Source organism: Talpa occidentalis, unplaced genomic scaffold, assembly GCF_014898055.3.
Source record: "Talpa occidentalis isolate TD23 unplaced genomic scaffold, MPIMG_talOcc4v2.1 talOcc4.3, whole genome shotgun sequence".
Classification (NCBI taxonomy): Eukaryota; Metazoa; Chordata; class Mammalia; order Eulipotyphla; family Talpidae; genus Talpa; species Talpa occidentalis.
In genome coordinates, this window is record NW_023603184.1 from 115,595,932 (window position 1) to 115,615,848 (window position 19,917).

The following is a 19,917-nucleotide window of genomic DNA, read 5'->3' on the forward strand; positions in this document are numbered from 1 at the left end:
CTTTCCTTACTTGAACTGTGTAAAGACAAATAACAGTTTTTATATAAAAGTTTACAAGAAGGCTATTTTGCCCATCGTCAAGATCCTAATTACTCATTCCACCAGGTTAGCAAATAGTGCAAATAAGAAATAATGTTTTAACTTTTGCCATAAGGGAGGAATTCTCGTTTAACATTAGGGAAGGCCAAGGTTGAGTTAATACTGGAGAGACACCTCATAAAAACCTTTTCTCTTTGTCTGAAATGTGAAATGTTTTAAAAGGAACATTTTTGCTTTATGACTCATACTTTTAAAATATATTTATATATGAAGAAAATTCTATGAAGCATTACAAGTATAAAAAAAGTCAGGGTTTTTCTTAAAGTAATTTATACATAAGTTTATTTAATCAACATAAACCACCACCCAAAGCCAAAACAAAGTTCCCATTTCAATTAGATACACAAGCTTAAAAATTTTTAGACCGTCAGTATTTCCCATCTTCTAAAACAGGGGTTGGCAAACTTTTTCTGAAAAGGATCCAATAATAAATACTTTGGGTTTTGCACACCTGACAGTCTCCATTTCAGCTATTCAGTTAAAAACAGCCATAGATAATATGTAAACAGTTAAGTACAGTTATGTTTCAATAAAACTATTTATAGATAGTGATATTTGAACTTCATATAATTTTCATGTCATGAAATATTAGTCTTTGAATTCTTTTCACAATCATTGAAAAGATGTAGAAAGCATTCTTAAATTTGTGGGATATATAAAAAGCAGGCAGTGGTTCAGAACTGGTCTGTGTGCTGTAGTTTGCTAACTCCTGCTCCAAAATAATACCTTAATTATTCAGTCACCTCAAAATTTCAAGTCATTTCTTCCCAGAGATTTAAAGTGATTATTCAACTCTTCATCAGTAACTTCTTTTAGATCATTTGGTTTCCACTTTGGACTCTGGTCTTTATCTATTAAAACTATCAAGAGAAAACATACATGTTAGCACATTTCTTTCTGGTATTACTAGATTTTAATGACTGAATTGATAGGAACTACCTTGTACTAGACATATTTTTTCTATAGCACATTTTTCCCTCAAAGTAAAAAAAAAAAAAAAATTGAAAAAATTACAAGGCAACAAAGTTAATATTTTTGTAGGCACTCCACTTTTCTTCTAAATTGAGTCCCCCCAGAATTTGGATGGGTATGGGCGGTACTGTACCCTCTAGGAGACAATGATCATCGGTTTCATTATTTCCAAATCTAAGCCTGACGTGCCTACCTTGAATAAAGCCTACCGGAAATGTTGCAGTTGGTCCAAGCATTAGAATTCTTTTTTTTTCCTTATTCAAACAAAATTGTAAAGGAAACTCCATGTTATAAAACAGCTAACAGAGCAGCCGTGGGTTAAAGGGAAGAGGGAGGTGCAGGGCCCAGATCTGCCTTCTGACCTTCATATTAAGTTTTGAGGAGGAAATTACTTAAAGTTCGGGGGAAGGGGACTTCACATATAATTGAGCGAGGATACTGGTGTTTTGCTGAATCCTCTAGTTCACACAGGTCCATATTAAAGTACCAGACCACCTTCAGGTTATCATGAACCTACTCTTATTTCAGTATAGTCATCACTTAGGAGTCACACAGGATCCCCACAGGATAAGAATGAGGCAATCTGTAACTTCTTTAAAGGGGGTAGGGAGGTCTCCATTTTCTGGTTGTGATAGGGAGACTAGGTGCAGGGTGTGCAGGATTTCTTAAAACAGCATATGAATCTGTAATTCTCTCAAAAAGTTTTTCAAGAGGGGAGGGAGCTACACTTCATATGGTTGTGGTAAGGAATTTCAATCATGCATAAAATGTGCATAATTCTTGTGACTAAAAACACTTAAACGTACAAACTCTATGGTGAACTTATACAAATCAAATTTTGCATTTAAAGTCTAAACAATTAAAGAAGCAGTCTGAACCAAGAAAGTAAGCTACCTCCTCAGGAAGTAAAAAATAAGGAGGTTTTCTGCAAAATTAAATGTGGATCTAGGTTTTTTTAAGGTTTAGCTGCCTATCTGCTGGATTCCAATATCAGGCCAGTGGTGATACTGAACACTGATGTTAGGATCCCTGCCAGTTAGAAAGTTTTGCATGCCCTGCACAATATAAACAAAAATAACCCTGAACATTTTCTACAAGAATCTCTTCCCTTTGTTTAATAAGCTCCCGTGACCAACTAGATAGCCCACTGAAGGTGAAAGGAAAGAGTAGTAGTCAAATTTATGTGCCATTTTATTTCAACTGAATACAATTTTTTTTTTAAACCAACAATAAGTTGATGCCATGTAGGCAGCTCAACTTTTTCAAAAGAACACAATTATTTGTCACTTACCTGCCCTAACACCTTCGTGAAAGTCATGGCCTCCCTGTAAGAAAATCAAGATTAAATAGGGAATTTCTGGACATTCTTTTTCCTGGTCGTCTCCCCTCTCCTCCACCCTCTTCAGCCTCCTACTCTATGGCCACAACCTAAAGCATGACACCCAGAGACTGGACCACCTCTGGCAATGCATGTGATCACCGCCCTTATTTACTTGAGGATCTTCACAGCTGCAATCCCTGACCTCCTCACTGAGCTCTACTGATCCTACCACCTCCTCACCTTCTGTGCTGGCTACACTTCACTCTTAATCTGCTCTGCTTTCTTGGTGGTGACTTTTTCTTGAAAATACCCTCACCTCCTCAAGCTTTTCTTCCCCTTTATTTAGTCTTTGCAAAAAAAAAAAAAAAATCCCAGCACCAGCTGAACACTACCATTTACCTCTGCCTACAACAGAGTAGCTAGATCTTCCTGCATAAAAATCATACAACTATGACAGGTTTCATCTGGAATGATGACAAGTCTCAAACAGGCAAAGGAAACTACCCAAAAATCCATGTTCTCTTCCCCATATGCCCCAAGAAAATGACTTAAAATGTCTTCTGTCCCCTCAACCTTTACCCCAAGCAATCTCTCCTCTCACTATATTCTCAGCTAATGACTTTACCTTCTAAAATAAAAAGAACAGTCCTAAGACTCAGACATTCTATTCTTCCCACTATGAAATGCCTGCAGCCCAACTACAGCCATCTGCGCCTGTCCCTTTCCTGACTGTCCCTTTCAAAGGCCAGTGTTCCAGCATATTTCCATTCCCATTCCCTCTTGCCTTGTCAAGGACTTGCGCATGAGAAGGTTACCCACTTCTTTTTCTAGCATCATCAGTGCAGGCAGGATAACTTACTAGCTGACAGCATGAAGTTCAAATGCCTGAGTTGACCTGTTTTTACTGTGTACTGACTACTGTGACCTTCTGCTAGTAATTCTCCAATTCCGTTTCCTTATATTAAACATCAATACATTGATCATACAATTAACTCTACATCCCAGCACAGAGTCTGACAGGTAGTGTCTGTATTTGTTAACTATTATTAGTATCATCAACATAAACTTTTTATCAATTGGATCATTCCCAATCATTCATAAACACGTTCTATTAACTTCCATCTTAAAAAAAAAAGGAACCTTGCTGGATTCCACAGGTCCTACCCTTCTTCAAGAAGATAAGAGTTATCTCATGAACTCTCTCCACTTCTTCACAAACCATTTACTTCCCACATTACTTTTTCTTCTAAGTGCATTTGCTATATATATTTCACGTATTTGTTTATATGGTATCTCCCCCATTATAATATAAGCCCCATGAGGGCAAGAATTTTGTCTTTTTATGTACATATTCTTGGTGCCTCTAATAGTACCTTGAACATGTAAGCATTCTTTTAAAAAACTCCCAAGTTTTTTTAAAATTGGCGCTAAAATCTTTCAGATGTAAATCTCTAACCCACACTTCTAAGCTCCAATGCCTAAATGCATTCTCCTCCTCCTCACATTCATCACCAAAGCCTGTAATTCTATCTCCTACATTTGTTTCAAATCCATTTACTTCTTTCCATTGCCACCACCTAAATCTAAGTGACTACTATTTTGCAACTGCATTACTGCAATAAATGCACATCTGCTCTCTACATGTATCCTTAAACTCCTCTAACCCCATTTTCATTCAACAGTGGCAAATCACTTTCTTAAAACAAACCAACAAAGCACCCAAGAAACTTCTCAACATACTCTTACCTTTCAGGTGACAGATGAGCCACCATCTCAAAGCTGTCTTCACTGACCTACTTATATAAAGCAGGGTTCCCTGCTGTCTCAGCATCATTCTCTTCTACCATCACCCTGTATGTCTCCTTTAAAGCACTTAGCACAACTGCTAATTATTTTTTTTAACCTGTTCTTCATATACTCTCAGTAGACTAAATTCCATGAAAACAAGGACTGTCTATCCTTATTCAACAAGAGAACCCTGGTGGCATTGTGCCTGGCACATAGCTAATTTACTGGCTGAGAGAGGAGGAAGTCAGTCGATCCAGAAAGTACATTAAGTATACAGTGGAAACACAGACTGTGAGCTGCCCGGGATAACAGCCAGGTGTGCAGGCCATGGTGAGAGACCACCTGGCCCCACAGGCCATGTGTCTGCCACTGAAGAGCTGCATAGCCTTGGCAGGTCACCTTCTATGCCAGCTTCCTCAACTGTAAATTGAGACAATAACAGTACTTATCCTTTTAGCGACAGTGTGAGATTTAATGGAGAGAATCCACATCAAGGGCCTCGCATAACTTGCTCATAATAAACAACAGACCTCAACTGCCCTTACATCCTATCAGAAAGTGACTGTAAGTCATGACTGATAGAGCTTTATCTGTGGTTAGATTAACTACAACATTATCTTTATAAACATTTCAAGGTATGAAAGCCTATGTCTTGCCTCTAATTCTTAAATTTTCTTTTGGGCCATAAATTTATTAACCTAAGGGTGCTCTGCATAACAGAAAAGATTCTTTAAAGAGTTTATCATATGGAAGAAGAAATAACTATGATTCTGAAATGTTTTGTGAAATTAATACTTAATAAGTTGTTACAAATGGTAGTTCAATGCTGATCTACTGAAACATGTAACAGACTAATAGCGTCCATTTGTGTATATATATACACACACACATACACACATATACATACACATGTATGTATGCATATATGTATGTATATGTATACACACACACACACAGAGTTGCTTATAAGCAATATTCCTCATCTTAGTAAAATGAGATCTAGAGAGCTGATGTTCTTGCCCAAGTTCACAAAGACCATGCCTGGAAAAAGTTAAGTTCTATTTTGAATGCCACCTGAGTACAGATGCCTTCTTATACTGTCATGCAAATATAATTACTGTTTTATAAAGACAACATCTGAGAGCAACACTTCCCTCACACCTGAAGCTAACTGGCCTACTGTATTTTTACAGAATAGATTTACAAGTTGTTTTAATTTTGTTTACAGTTTTCTGTATTTTACAAGATTTACAATAAGCATGTTGCTTTCATAACTAGAAAATGAATTTTTAAAAAATTCTTACCATACAATATTGACTCAGTCGATACTCCATGGTTAATACTTCTTTCAAGGTCTTTGAAGACCCCTCCATGAGTTGCCTTAATGTGATCTTCAGGGATGTTGGAGACATTTTTTTAATGACCTATTGGAGAAAAAGTATTTTACTACTTTTAGACAAGCAGTTCCTTTATTGTCTACAATAAACTGAGTTTTTATATAAATCATATTAAAATGTTCCTTAACAGCACTTTTTATATGACAAAGTCTTATAAAATATTATGCCTAATCCTGCCAAAGCACTAAACAAATTTTCTAATCCATTACAACAAAACAGTGATCACTATTTTGAATCAAATAGTTGATTCCATACCTATAACTCAAGTAATAAATTTACAATCTAGTTTTCCTGGCAAAAATCATGATCCTAACTAGGTAAGCAAACAGTGATTGTACTTAAAATATACAATCACATCTTATAAATCACTAATTGCTAAAATGTGTACTTACACAAGTGACATGGCCACTCTCTCACTAGTTTAGTCTGCGAAGTTGATGAAGCCACAATCCCCTTCCCACAAGTACCACCCTGAGCGAGCTCACCACCACTCACCAGCACCACTATTATGTTTAGCTGCCTGTGTCCTTATGTCTTGGTCTGGCAATTTATGTGCCATCATGAAGTCAAACACAAAATCTGTCGCCTGCTGCACTTCCTCAGTTGGCTACTAATTAATTTCAGGAACATTCCCCCGGCCCCAGTTGTCTGTGCTTATGCCACATATACACCACAATAAAATGGGAAAAAAACTTCATTTAAAGAAGTCTCATGGGTTCATACATTAAGAAATATTTAGGGCCTCCCCTGGTGGCACAGCGCTTGAGCGCTGGGCTGCGAAGCTGCCCGCAGCCTCTGCAGCACCGGTTCGATCCCCGGCCACCGGCGAGAGTCCCACATGGCGCGCAGACCTCTCCTGCCGCCCGCTGCTCCCCTCAGCAGTGTACTTCGGCCTTTCTGCCTGCTCTGCTCCCCGCTCTGGCTCTGGTGAATTCTCTCACCCTCTCGCACTTCTGACTGGACCCAGTGCTTGTATAAATAAATAAATCTTAAAAAAAAAAAGAAATATTTAAAGATTTTTCATAAAACATACATCAATTATAATAAACCGAAAACCCAAGGAAACTAGTTTCCAACAACTCTTAGTATATACTAGCTGACAATTCAGCAAAGAGGCTAAGGGTTTAGACTCTAGAGACAGATGGCTCGGGTATAGGAGCCTAGCTCCACCACCCAACTCCTACATGACTGACCTTGGTCTCCTCACTTGTAAAATGGAGATAATACTGTCCACATCTTAAATGGCATAGCAGTAAGCCAGTGCAGTGTGTCAGAAACTAAGCAAAATGGGAGGAAGAGGGGGATTTATGGAGCATTTGTATTTAGCTCTATAAGGCAGGCATTTCCACACACAGGCGTTTTACAAATGGAAACCTGACTCTGAGATGAATTTGTCCATCCATGGTCCATAGGAACGCAAGCCTGCTGACTCTAAAGCTACCTCTTTGCACTATTCAAGGCCATAACAACAGTTCTCATCTCAAAGCTGAAGTCAAAAAGAATAAAGACGAAGAGGAAGACATTACGTCAGGTGCTAAAGCAAGTCAATAAAAACTTGTTTGTGTAATTTTGATGACAAGGGGTAAGACAAAATTGGGATGGCAGCTTGAGGAAAAACAGTGTAAAGGGACCATTTGCTTTTTTTTTTTTTTTTTCTTTTTTTTTTGGCAAGGATGGGAAAGTATTTAAAAGTAATGACAGAAGAAAATGTGCCACTCACTCAAGAAGGTAAAGATGAAGCTACTGACAGGAGGAAAGAACTGATTCAGTCACTTCCTAGAGGAAGCGGAGAAGATGGAATGAGAGCACAGATGGGGATGTTCCCCTGGCAAGGAAGTGAGACACATGTTAGAGGAATCAAAGAAGGGATGAGGGAAAAGTGCTAAGGGAGTTCAGATAAACAGCTAATATGGCTTCCTTCATTCAAGCGTGAGAATGTAGACTGTTCTTGAAAATTTGATAAGTGAGTAGAATTTGGATCTCTAGCCATGCCAGGAATGTGTGCTGACATAATCCTGTACCTACGCACCATTTCTATTTCCTGGCAGAACAACAGTGTCCTAACCAATTTGACCCTTTAAAGAGGAGCCTCCTGTATGTATATGAGTCAACATTGTTTGCTCTTTACTTTTATCAAGTGAATAACATTCTTAATTCAACAATTATTATTGAACATCTATTATACATTAAACTCCTGAAGGGAAACAATAACAAACAGAACATGGTTCTTGCACTCAAAGAACATTCTCAACACTATAACCAACCTAGGAATCCTTTTTTTAAGGAGCTTTATTCATCATGAGAAGTTTCCAACAAAAGGAAACTCAGGACACTGCCTCCGCCCCTTCCTGCAGGAGTCCACAGAAAGCTCAGTAACACAGCGTGACGCGCACTATCAAGAGGGAGACAATATTCAACAAGCCTGGTATAATTAAAATAATATCCAACAAACCTATTGATGCAATTAGAAGAATTCTACCAAGCAGGGCTTGGGGTTGACTGAAGGGCTGTACAGGCAGATCAGTTTCCAACTTTTTATCTGGTTCAGTAAGTGGGTCTTAGAAAAGGAACATTTGTGGTTTTTTTCTTTATAAAAGATGCCATTTATAACATTCTCTGAAAGTCTAGAAAGCTCTGCCAGATTTAACCCCAAAAGAAGGCACTGGAACAGAAGTTCATATATATTCAGAAAAGATTACTTTAAAAAAATACATTAAAAATAGAGTTGATACTTAGTGGGTAGAGAAAATGAACAGGATATGAGGATGTAAGGAGCTAATAAATGGAAACAAATTGGTTGGTTCTTTGCCTCACTCAAAGGAATACATAAAGGTATAAGGTAAATATAAATTGGGAGTAATTTTATTCTTGTCCAAAGAAACGCTACAGCATATTTCAAATATACATGCTGTGAGATGAGTTCTCATCCTTCCATTAAAAAACCAACTTGCAGCAGTTCTTGTCTCAAAGTCTTGCATCTGTGCCGCTATTAACAAGTCATTCCCCTCTGCTCAGATGTCTCCTCTGTGAAGTCTTTCAGACTCTGTAATTCTCTGGACACCCACAGTAATTTGTGCAACCCTCTATTTTAGCAGCATTTGTAATTTTGCATTATAATTGCTTATTTATATGTCTCTTCCACTAGGTTGTGAACTCCTTGCCAGGTGCTGGATCTTCATTTTTGTACCTTAGGGGCCAGTACAGCCACTTACCTTCATTCATTCATCGTACCTACCATGAAAAAACTAAAGTTTCTCAGGAGTTTACGGTCTACAAGAAGACACTCCATAAAACAAAAAGACAGAGGAGACAAGAGGGGAAAGGACGCATGATGGGATGTCCAAGCAAACAGAGGGGAATATCTTTATGGTATTTTAGTACATTGACAGTAAAGATCCGAAGCTGTGCGCTGTTAAGGCTCAAATGGGAAGTATCTCTTTGCATTCGTTCTTGGGGTTGAAATTAAGTAGAAGGCAGACTTTAGTTCACTGTAAGTCATATCTATTATTTTTAAACAAGCAGCATAAGCCACTGATATATCTTGTGAATAGTTTGATTTTTTTAAAAACTAGTTTTTTAAAAAAAGGATATATTTAATATATAAAGACCAAACAGCACTTTATTTAAAGAAATGAGCACCAGTATTTCTTTTTCTTACCTACGGTAAAAGACTCGAGCCATCCAAGATGAGTGCTTTTTGCAATCTTAAGACTTTCCTGCTAATTACTTAAAAGCATTACAATTTAAATAAAATGAAGAGATAGTATCTAAAGATGCAAGTACTATTATTTCTTATCTTTAAAGCTCATGACCGCATTTCAAGGGTCACTAAGGTCCATAAGAGAGCTAGAAAACTGTTTTCTCTTTCCATCTACAAAATAAATGCATTTCCCTATTAAGGCTCATTGTACTCTTTTCCGAAAGCACAATGTATTCATCAAGACTGCCATGAACTTACTTTCATTAACAGAAATAAACAGCATGGAGCAATGGGTACCTTCAGCAAATGTACACTTTTATAGGTCAAACAGTTTTTGAATATAATTTGGTATGTCATTTTTTTTTTAAAGATTAGCTTTAATGAGGTATAACTTACCTATAAATTTTTTTAGCTTTTTTTTTAGCTTTTAAGTGCACATTCTAGAAGTTTTGATAAATGTATACAGTTGTCTAAGTACTCCCACAACCAAGACATAGTACACTTCCATCACCTTAAAGAGTTTTCCTTCATTCAGCTCCACCCCGCCCCCCACAACTGCTCTGTTTTCTGTCCCATAGTTTTGTTTTCTAGATTCTCATAAAAATAAAATCTACAACAGTTGGTCCTTTGTGTCTGTCTTCTTTAGCTTGGCATAATGCTTCTGACAGTCATTCATGTTGTTTCATATAACCAGTACCTTATCTCTTCTCATAGCTGAGTAGCAGTGTACGAATTATGTCACAATCTGTTTACTCATTTAGTAGTTAATAGGGATTGGGCTGTTTTCAGGATTTGGCTGTTTATTTTTTAAAGTTACTATAACAATTGAATACGAACATCTCTGTAGACATATGGTTGTAATTTTTCTTGAGTAAATCCCTAAGGAGTAGAATTGTTGGATCTTATAGTAAGTGTACATGTGAATATATAAAAATCTGTAAAGTTGCTTTCTTGTTAACAAGGTTGAGTTCTAGGTGCTCCACATCCATACCAACACTTGATGTTGATATTATCAACCTTCTTAATTTTAGTCATCTAATGGATGCACATTGTCAGCCTGATTATGATTTTAATTTTAATTTTTCTGATAAAGATCTTGAGCACTTTTTCATGTCCTCCTTACTGTTACTGTGCTGCATGACCATTTTCAAATGAAATTGCTAAGTGCACACTTATTGGGCCTATTATTGGGGAAAAAATAACAGGAATACTAGTTTCTGTGTTGCTCCGGAGACCATAGAACTTAGTCAGAATCCTTTAAACATAAAATAATCACCTACATTTATGCAGACATTCCCAAAAGTTGTTAATAACATTAATTTCCTTTTGTGAGTTAGACAAGTTTACTGATCTACCTATCTAATTTATTCCTATTCTTGAAAGTTAATAACATCCCAATCCTGAATAAGATCTAACAGATTAAGATTTCTCCCTTAAGAGTACAGTTAACAGTGGGGTAATTTTTTCATCTTCATAGGTTAAGAGTCCATTCAAAATTTATCATTAAGTTTTCTGAAAACCAAACTGCCATAATTATATATCTATAAATTGAAAAATACTACCAGATAAAGACAAGCTAAAACAACTTTTAAGTATAAGGAAACACTTTTTTCTTTCCTTTGTCTAAAAGTCTCACATACTCCAGATTCATAATTATATGATAGTTCCAAGAATTTCAGTACCCAATGTGCTCTCATTTTTATAAAAATGGCTTTTCTTCTGCTATTACCAGTTGAGTCACACTGTAGAAAGATCAAAACATACACCTCACACTTAGAAGAAACTCAGCTTAAAACTCAGCTATGGCTACAGATGACGCCTCTTGTTAGTTTTAAAAGGATCATATTTACCTTAATCCTACTGCTTAGAAAGACCATATATTCATCTGTTGTATGATTAGAACTTCTAGATTAATGTCACAACTGTGATATAGCAGAAGGTATATAGTCTCTTGTGAACCAACCCTTCCAATGAAAATGGCCCTAAACTCTCCTCCCGCAGGACAGGGAGAACTGGAGATGAAGCATGCTGGCCTCCTGTTACACTCAAAGGGCTAAAAACAGCTCAGCAACTTTGCCATCAACATCCAGTAGATAGGGCTCCTGGGTTTAAGTAAAGGTTTTGTGGAACTGCTATGTTGGGCTCAAATGAGTAGAGGAGAAGAAACAAACAAACAGTGCAGTGGGCTATGTCACCATCAAGAAGCACCGGCACTTCTCCAAGGGGCTTCCCCATCACAAGAATTCACCTTGCTTGGGGCAGAAATGATCCATATATTACCTTCAATTGTTCTAAGGCAAAAGATGAACCATCTTGCTGTAAATTTTCAATAATTTTTTCCACAGTATTGGCTGAAAACCAACTATAAAAAAGGAAACACATAATTTCACCAATGTACAAATGATTTCTTCTTTCCAAGGTAGTAATGAACCTAAACATAGGCTTCCCCAAACCCAATTTGAATAATGAAAATCTTTCCAACCTATTTTACAGAATGATGAAATAGCACATTGCTTCTCTGGATGAGTATATGCAGTTTACCTGTAATGCAAGTCTAAGTTATCTCTTTTGCTTTCTTGCATTTAATATATATAAGTAAATGCTAATCGTGAAAAACTGATGCTTCTAAAATGCAGAAATAGTTGTCTCGTTTTCCAATAATTTTCCTTCTCTTGTTTCTTTAAGCTACTGTGTCAGTCTATCAAATTACTGTACACTTCTGCTGACCAGCTTGATAAAACATCCAGAGGACTTTACAAAGACAAAAGAATTCATTTGTAATTTTCTAATCTTTTCCTCATTAAAAAAGGATGTTTTGCACTATAATGAATCAGCATGATAGATTACTTAAATATAATGGATTCATCTCCAAGAATATGCAAAAAGTTATTTTCAAAGTGAAAATAAAAGCACTATACTATCTGATATTATCAAACACAATGAAATTTCAACATAGGCACATTCAATTTAATATCTTTCCAAAGGAACAGAATTGAGATCTCTCTTTCAGTACCTGTTTATTTTGTCCATGTGTTCTTCAAGTACAAAAGGCTTATCTTGATCAATCTTCGACTGTTTGAAAAGATTTCAAATAATGCAAAGTAAAAAATATTTTTTAAATCCTTACAAATTTCATTGTAATTAATGATACACTTTGTGCCAGATTAGCCCTATCAAACTATATCCAACAGTCTCATAAATAACTAACATTATATGTTCAAAATGCCAACATATTATTCCAAAGTAACTTGTAATGTGTCAAAGACAAAAATTTTTTATATATCATTACATATCCTACGTTATTGTTAAAACATTATCAAGTCATTTAAGGATTGTATGGCTCATAAGAAGTATTTCTGCTCTGATTTCCACCTGATGGAAACATTCCTGTTATCCCCTCAGCTCTGAACAGTAAGTACAGGGAACAGTAACTCACAAGTGCTTCAACAATAATTAGGATTTAAAAAAAAAGAATTCTAGATCATTCTTCTCATGTTTATAGTTCCAGTTAATTCCTCTGGCACTAAATATTATCTGTTCTAGTGCAGTTTGTGTCTATTCACAATCCAGGTCTTATGCACAAATTCCAGTTTGTCTAGGTCATTCTTAAAATGTGGAACACATATCTCAGCTGCAGGTGTGACTGAATCATACCAAAATACAACAGGGCTGCACGCACCCTTGTTTATTTTGGATACAATACTTTTCACTAATGGTACTAACTTTGAATTAGTTTGGGGAAGTTGTATCATGATGGGATTAGTACCTTATAAGTAGAAATCTCTCTCCCCTCTTTCTCTGCTTCCCATCCCAACCCTCATCCAGAACTAAATCAACTGGGCTCTTCATCCTCAATTTTCCAGCCTCCAGAACTGTGAAAAATAAATTTCTGATGTTTAAGCCACCGAGTCTATGGTATTTCTCGATAGCTGCACAAACTGACAAAAACAGATGAAATGCAACAGTCCTGGAAGCCAACTAGGGAAAGGAGCTGCAGGCCTTCCCATTTAGCGTGTTTTACTCTTTTCAGTGGAGACCTCATTTATTGTTCTCACTCACTAGGCCTTCTAAGAAGTCTCCACTCGTATGCCAGGCTCTTAGAGGGCTCTTAAATATAATGCTCATAAAGAACTTTTGGAAGAATTCTTATGAAAATTAGCAGAGTACTTCCTGTTTTTCTGCCCTACTCCACAGTCCAGTCATCCGAAGGACCCAGTACCTTCCAAGTGGGCTCCTGGCTTGCTCCTTATTACAGGATAAGATTTCAATGCTTTTAGTCACTTTGGTCCTTCTGCTTTCAAGTTTACAAAATACTGAAATCTCCTACCTGCCATTGTCTCCTTTCTTGTTCTATCTGTCTTTGTGGAATGTCTTTTTTATTCCTTTACTCTAATTTTAGTGAGGACTTAGGAGGTACCATGTATTCAATCCATCCTGTTGTAAGTCATGGATCTTTTTTAGATTCTTGGCTCTCGCAAAAAAATTTTTTTAAGTTAGACAACATAAATAAGGAGTTAAAAGTAAATACAATGTACTTTATTATTATATTTTGATATATACCAGTTTTACTTTAACAGCTCTACAAATAGCCACAACAATAAACTTCCATTATAGAAATGTCAGTGTTATAAAAATCCCTTGAAAGAATCAATCACAAGGATATGCCCTGAAATTCACCAGCAGTAAGAACACGAACGGTGCAGTTGCACAATAAAGAACTCATCTGCTTAGATGGCTAATGTAACATCTATGAAGTACTGATATGCTCATCAAACCTTAAAGAAATAAGTCCCTGTAAATTTATTTACATCTACACAATATAATATTCTTCAACTGCTATTTTTACAATCACTTCCCTTTCTCTATGAATTAAAATAAGAATTTAGAATATTGAAAACAATACCTTTGTGTGGTAACTTTCTAAGACATCTGCAATAGTTTCCTTTGAAGGAGATTTCAGGGCTAACAAATCTTCCTCTAACATGCCCAACTAAAGAAAACAAAAAAGGAAAACAAATTTGAATCCTCATAGAAATGTGGAAACATTTTTTTTAGGAATCTTAAGTTCTTTTTTAAAAGCATTGCCTTAAAATTATTATGCTTTCCCTCCAACTAAGTCAGTGAAGGAAATTTTCACTGAACTTTAATGTACACATATTCCCACACAGCAAATAAACCAAGTAACATAAGCCAAGTGACATAAGCCAAGTAAACTCCAGGGATGGATAATGATAAAGAAATAGAGATTGTCTCCTTTGTTTCTGGTTACTGAGCACTTGAAATGATGTATTGCAACCAAAGATCTGAAGTATAAATTGCATTTTAATTAAAATTGCCATGTGACTAATGGCTACTACAGCTACTGCACAGTTCTGTAACATAGGAACACTTAACTCTCCATCTATATCCTTCATGTATCTATCTCTATGCTCATCCAAATGGAACTTTTTACTGTTCAAAACATTGCTAATGTCTTCTTGTCCCTGGCTTACATGGTAAGTATTTCCTCTCTCTAAAATACCTTCATATTTAGGCCCAGCTGAACTGCAATCTCTGAGAAAACTTCCAGTTCTTTCTTATAAACATGCTCAATCCATTGGGTACTTTTTTTGCAATCTGTTTTTACATATATACTTTTCTTGTCAGATGAAAAGGGTTATTTATCTTTTGTTCCCACCTCTAGTGTCATTCCTAATGTGTATTACTCTATCTGTTATCCTCTATAGCCCTATGAATGGCTGTCCACACATAGCAGATACTATAACTGGACAAGTTGTCCAAGAGGGGAGAAGACTGTGACTAGCTCTCTCTCCCATCCTTAACCAAACTCCACTATAATCAAAGGTGCCCCTCCAGGGCAGATAATGGAGTGTCCATGTTTGCTTCCTGATACAGCTCAAGGGAAGAATCAGACAGCCCCCCTACTTAATGTAACTGAAGATGCCTACAACATGGAAGAAAATCTGAAACTTCAAGCAAATATAATAGAAGGCCCTCAAAACAATATACGGTGTCAATCTTCAACTTTATATACTTCATACATTTTTATAATATTCCTTCTATCCCAAAATACTTCTCTCTCAAGATCAGATATTCATTTGTAAATTCATATGTTTCCTGAGAAGCTGACTTGACCCTACAGCTCCACAGATGAAGGACAGAGGGTTGGATGGGCCAGTGGGTCCACCCACCCATGTGGTTCATGGGTGACATAAGCCAAGTAAACTCCAGATCTCTTGCTGGAAATTCTAAAGCAAAACTACTTTTAATTGGGCTTTCTGTATTATTTAACATGAGTTTCAACTATCACAGTGAAACTGCCATCACCATTTGGTGATGGGGTAACTGGGTGCCAAAGAGGCTCAATTTAAACTAAGACTTAAACCCAGGCAATCTGTTTACTAATTTTTTGCCACTTGCAGGTTTGTCCTAAGAAGGAGGGGAAAAAAAACAAAATGTGTCCCTTGCAATGATATTCTGTAGAAAAGTTTTAAGCCCATATTTTAACAATTATTGCATTTTAATGCATAAGGAAAACTTCAAGAAAACTTTTCAAAAAATACCCTTACATCTGTTTTTACATATAAATTTAGATTTTTATATATTAGATGTTCACAGTATTACTTTTATTTTTTATAGGCTATTCATTTAAAAAATTCACTGGAGATGCTAAGCAAAAGAGCCTTAAATCCAGATATAATTTTCCATATGAAGAAACTGAGGGCCACAGAACTTCAGCACCTCTCACACAGCTTTTTGTGCAATATTGGACAACTTTGTGCAATATTGCAAAACTCAATCATCCAAGTATTACCTTTTCAGAATCAACAAAGTGTGTAGCAATTCCTGCTCTATACACATCTCTTCCTTTCAGCCTGAATCCTGTTAATGCAAGGAAGTAACCAAGTTTTCCTTGAAGCCGTGGCAAGAAATAACCTCCACCCACATCAGGGAATAGTCCTGTAATTAAATAACAAAGATAAGCAATGATTCAAATGAAAGAGATGAATATGGCAGCAGCACTCTGTCTGCCCACCTGTGACTAGCAGGTGCCTCTTTTCACCAACTCACTCCTTCTGCAGGGCAGCAGCTTCCTGCCTGCCCGTGACCTGTCAAGGCTGCCCGCCTGCAACCATACAGGCCTCTCTTAGCAAACCTGTCCCTTCTGGGGCAGCTCTTCCTGCCTGCTTGTGTCTATGCAAGTGTACTTTACTTTTCTGACCCTTTTCCTAATAAACCTGCTTTTTAAATATAAAAAAAAGGAAAGAGATGAATATAAAACTTTACTTTAGATCAGACAGTCATTTCTCTATGGAGTTTAATTCTATATTAAAAACATTAGAATTTATATAATTTTTAAAATCTTCATGTCTCAATAAAGTATTTAATGGCAAAATGTTTTCTATATTAGAAATAATCAAAGAATATTACCCAATATTCTAATATTAGTGAATATCACCACTAATTTACTGCTTAAGAATCTCCGAAACAGAGGCCTTCCTGGTGGCCTAGGGGCTGTCTCAGCACTGTCACCACTACGGCAATCCCCTGCCAGGTAGCTAACCCACATATGGCACAGCAGGTCTTTCTTGTCTCGCCCACGGCTCCCCTTAGCAGTGTATTTCAGAAATCTGCCTGCTCTGTTCCCCATTCTGTCTCTCGTGAATCCTCTCACCACCCACACCTTTAGCTTATACTCCAGTTCCTTTATGCAAAAATAATTTTTTTAAAAATTAGTTTAAAAAATTTCTTAAACATAAAAATTGAAAAATTATTTTCTTTCCAAATGATAAACATAGGAAAAAATATACATAATCTAAGGCTAGTGATGAGAAAAATCATCATTTAAATCATTTTTTAAGCAGTCATTTGATATTCAAAATATTTAAAGATTGACACAATAACTATGTCTTACTAAATGAACAAGTTTATACCTAATAAAATCATTTTCATAACTCTTTTCCTAACTATAGTATTTTTCAAATTTCCTTATTCTGGGCCTCCCTGGTGGCACAAGTGGTTAAACACTGCACTATGAAGCAATCCGCAGTCTCTGCAGCATGAGTTCGATCCCCGGCCAGCCAAAGAGCAACCCACATGGCGCAGCAGACCTCTCCTGACTCGCCCACTGCTCCCCTCCGCAGCGTATTTCAGTCAATCTGCCTGTTCTGTTCCCCACTGTCTCTGGTGAATCCTCTCACCCCCCACATCTCTGGCCTGTACCCCAGCTTTTGTATGCATAAATAAATCTTTAAAAAAAATTCCTTATTCTCCCAACTGATAACAAATGAAAGAGCATATATGCAAATACTTGCCAGCAGACTACTTTTTGGTGTTTAAGAGCTCCTTAAACAACTGTGATGCTCTACGTTTATGATCCCTATATTTATCTTAAGATTGCTTCATTTAATAAGTTGAAATAAATACAAAAGCATTCACATTCTTTCTAATTCTAATTTACAAAAAGTTCCTAGAGTGGAAGGACTTAGTGGTGTGTTACTGTAAATAGCCATAACTTATAGCACATATACCTTTGATCCATACATCACATTATACATAAAATGCAAGGTGGGTCACAGATTTAAATGTATGATTATTTTCCTTTTAAGGTCCTTTATCTAAAATTAAATTAATTGTTAGTGTCTCCAGTTAAGTACTCTTGCTTTTGGTGTTTTTGGATACGATTATAGAACTATAAACTTTTAGATATCTTCTTAATCCATTTCTTTTTTCATTACTGTATCTCACACAAGATTTCATCAATTTCTTCAACAACAGTATATCTAAAATGTATCAAAATAAGATGATTCTAAAAGTAACTGCAATTTTTTTTTGTTTGTTTGTTTTTTACCTATTGCTGTCTCTGGCATTGCAAAAAGAGACTTTTCAGTAGCCACTCGGAATTGACCATGAACTGAGAGACCAACTCCCTGGAGAAATAAGACAAAAGATTGTTTTAACATGCTATAAGAATAGAAACAAATTCATATAATCAACAATGTTATAAATCAAGTAAATTATCATTATATGCCATAGGAATTTATTTCAGGAAATAGAAAGGAGAGAAACCCTGTGCCACCCAACTGGACACCCCCAATATCAGATAGATTTATTTTAGCTACCATGTTTTCAGTCATTATTCTGTGGTATGCTGCATGTTCTTTTCCAGATTCCCTATCATTTCAAATTAGATGAAGTATTACAGGTTATTGGCTTTTCCCAGAACCATGAAGTATTGTTAGGAGAGCCAATCATTAAAAGTGTACAAATTATTCTAGTAAATTTCAATAGATTTAAATAGAGTATGAACATTAATTCACATGTTTCTCAAATATTTTCTCAGATACAACATTTAATTAGACCAACTACATAACTCTTAAAAATTGGTAACTGAGGGCCTCCCTGGTGGCGCAAGGGTTGAGATGCAACTATGAAGGTAGCCACAGCCACTGCAGTACAAGTTCAATCCCCAGCCAGGGAGCTGCCCACATGGCACAGCAGACCTCTCCTGTCTTGCCCGCTGCTCCCCTCAGCAGTGTATTTCACTCATTCTGCTTGTTCTGTTCCCTGCTCTGTCTCTAGTGAATCCTCTCACGACCCCCTCCCCCCCACATCTCTGGCCTGTACCCCAGTTCTTATATGCATAAATAAATCTTTTTAAAAAAATGGTAACTGAGCATGAATTTTATTTTAAAAAAAAAAAAGATTTGGCTGAAAGTCTATCCCTAACGTATCCAAAAGGGGCAAACTTAACACTTTTTTTTTTAAGATTTATTCTTTATTTATATGATAGCTGGGGTACAGACCACAGGCGCAGGCGGGTGAGAGGATTCACCAGAGACAGAGTGGGGAGCAGAACAGGCAGATGGCCTGAAAGCACTGCTGAGGGGAGCAGCGGGCGAGACAGGAGAGGTCTGTCGCACCATGTAGGAATCTCCCCGGCCGACTGGGAATCGAACCCACGCTGTAGAGGCTGCAGATAGCTTCACAGCGCTGTGCTCAACCTGCTGCGCCACAGGGGAGGCCCAACAGTCACTTTTGAATGAGCAGTTACACGAATATATGAGAAGAATACATGTGATGGTAAAACATTCACGTTTATAACAGTGTCATACCATATGTTTCCTATATTTGTGCCACATTTTTAAGAACTTCTAGTAGATTATCTTAGTTCTTCATGTTCTTAATCCTTTTAAATGTTTGTACTCTATCTTTGACATCAGAGAGTGAAAGGAGTTAAAACATGTAAAGTATTTGGAAGAAGGCAGACAGTAAGAGTTCAAAAAGGGTGAGCTAAATAGAAAGGGCCACTTTTCTATGAGTCTTCCAATTTTTTCGTCACAGTTTCTTTAGCTCTTTTAAGTGTTTTTATATTCAGTTCAGGCATTTAAAAGCTATTACAGGGGCCTCCCCGGTGGCGCAGCGGTTGAGCGCTGGGTTGCGAGGCTGCCAGTGGCCTCTGCGGTGCCGGTTCAATTCCCGGCTGCTCCCTGGCCACCGGAGGAGGGTCCCACATGGTGCGCGGACCTCTCCTGCCGCCCGCTGCTCCCCTCAGCAGTGTACTTCGGTCCTTCTGCCTGCTCTGCTCCCTACTCTGGCTCTGGTGAATTCTCTCACCCTCCCGTGCTTCTGTTTTTTTT

At 37.0% G+C, this 19,917-nt stretch overlaps 1 protein-coding gene across 2 annotated transcripts in view; it reads right to left on the reverse strand.

Moving 5' to 3' along the window:
* Nucleotides 1-316: 316 nt before the first annotated feature.
* The window catches only part of HIBCH (3-hydroxyisobutyryl-CoA hydrolase), a 181,766-nt gene continuing 162,165 nt past the window's right edge, over nt 317-19,917 (reverse strand). For both annotated transcript variants that reach the window (XM_054699943.1, XM_037523710.2), the window contains exons 7-14: nt 18,129-18,207; nt 16,092-16,237; nt 14,181-14,267; nt 12,291-12,349; nt 11,558-11,639; nt 5,485-5,604; nt 2,363-2,396; nt 317-959 (exon numbers count right to left, since the gene is read on the reverse strand). In XM_054699943.1, coding sequence (XP_054555918.1) covers nt 844-959; nt 2,363-2,396; nt 5,485-5,604; nt 11,558-11,639; nt 12,291-12,349; nt 14,181-14,267; nt 16,092-16,237; nt 18,129-18,207 — 723 coding nt within the window. In that variant the 3' untranslated portion in view covers nt 317-843. The remainder of the gene's footprint in view (nt 960-2,362; nt 2,397-5,484; nt 5,605-11,557; nt 11,640-12,290; nt 12,350-14,180; nt 14,268-16,091; nt 16,238-18,128; nt 18,208-19,917) is intronic.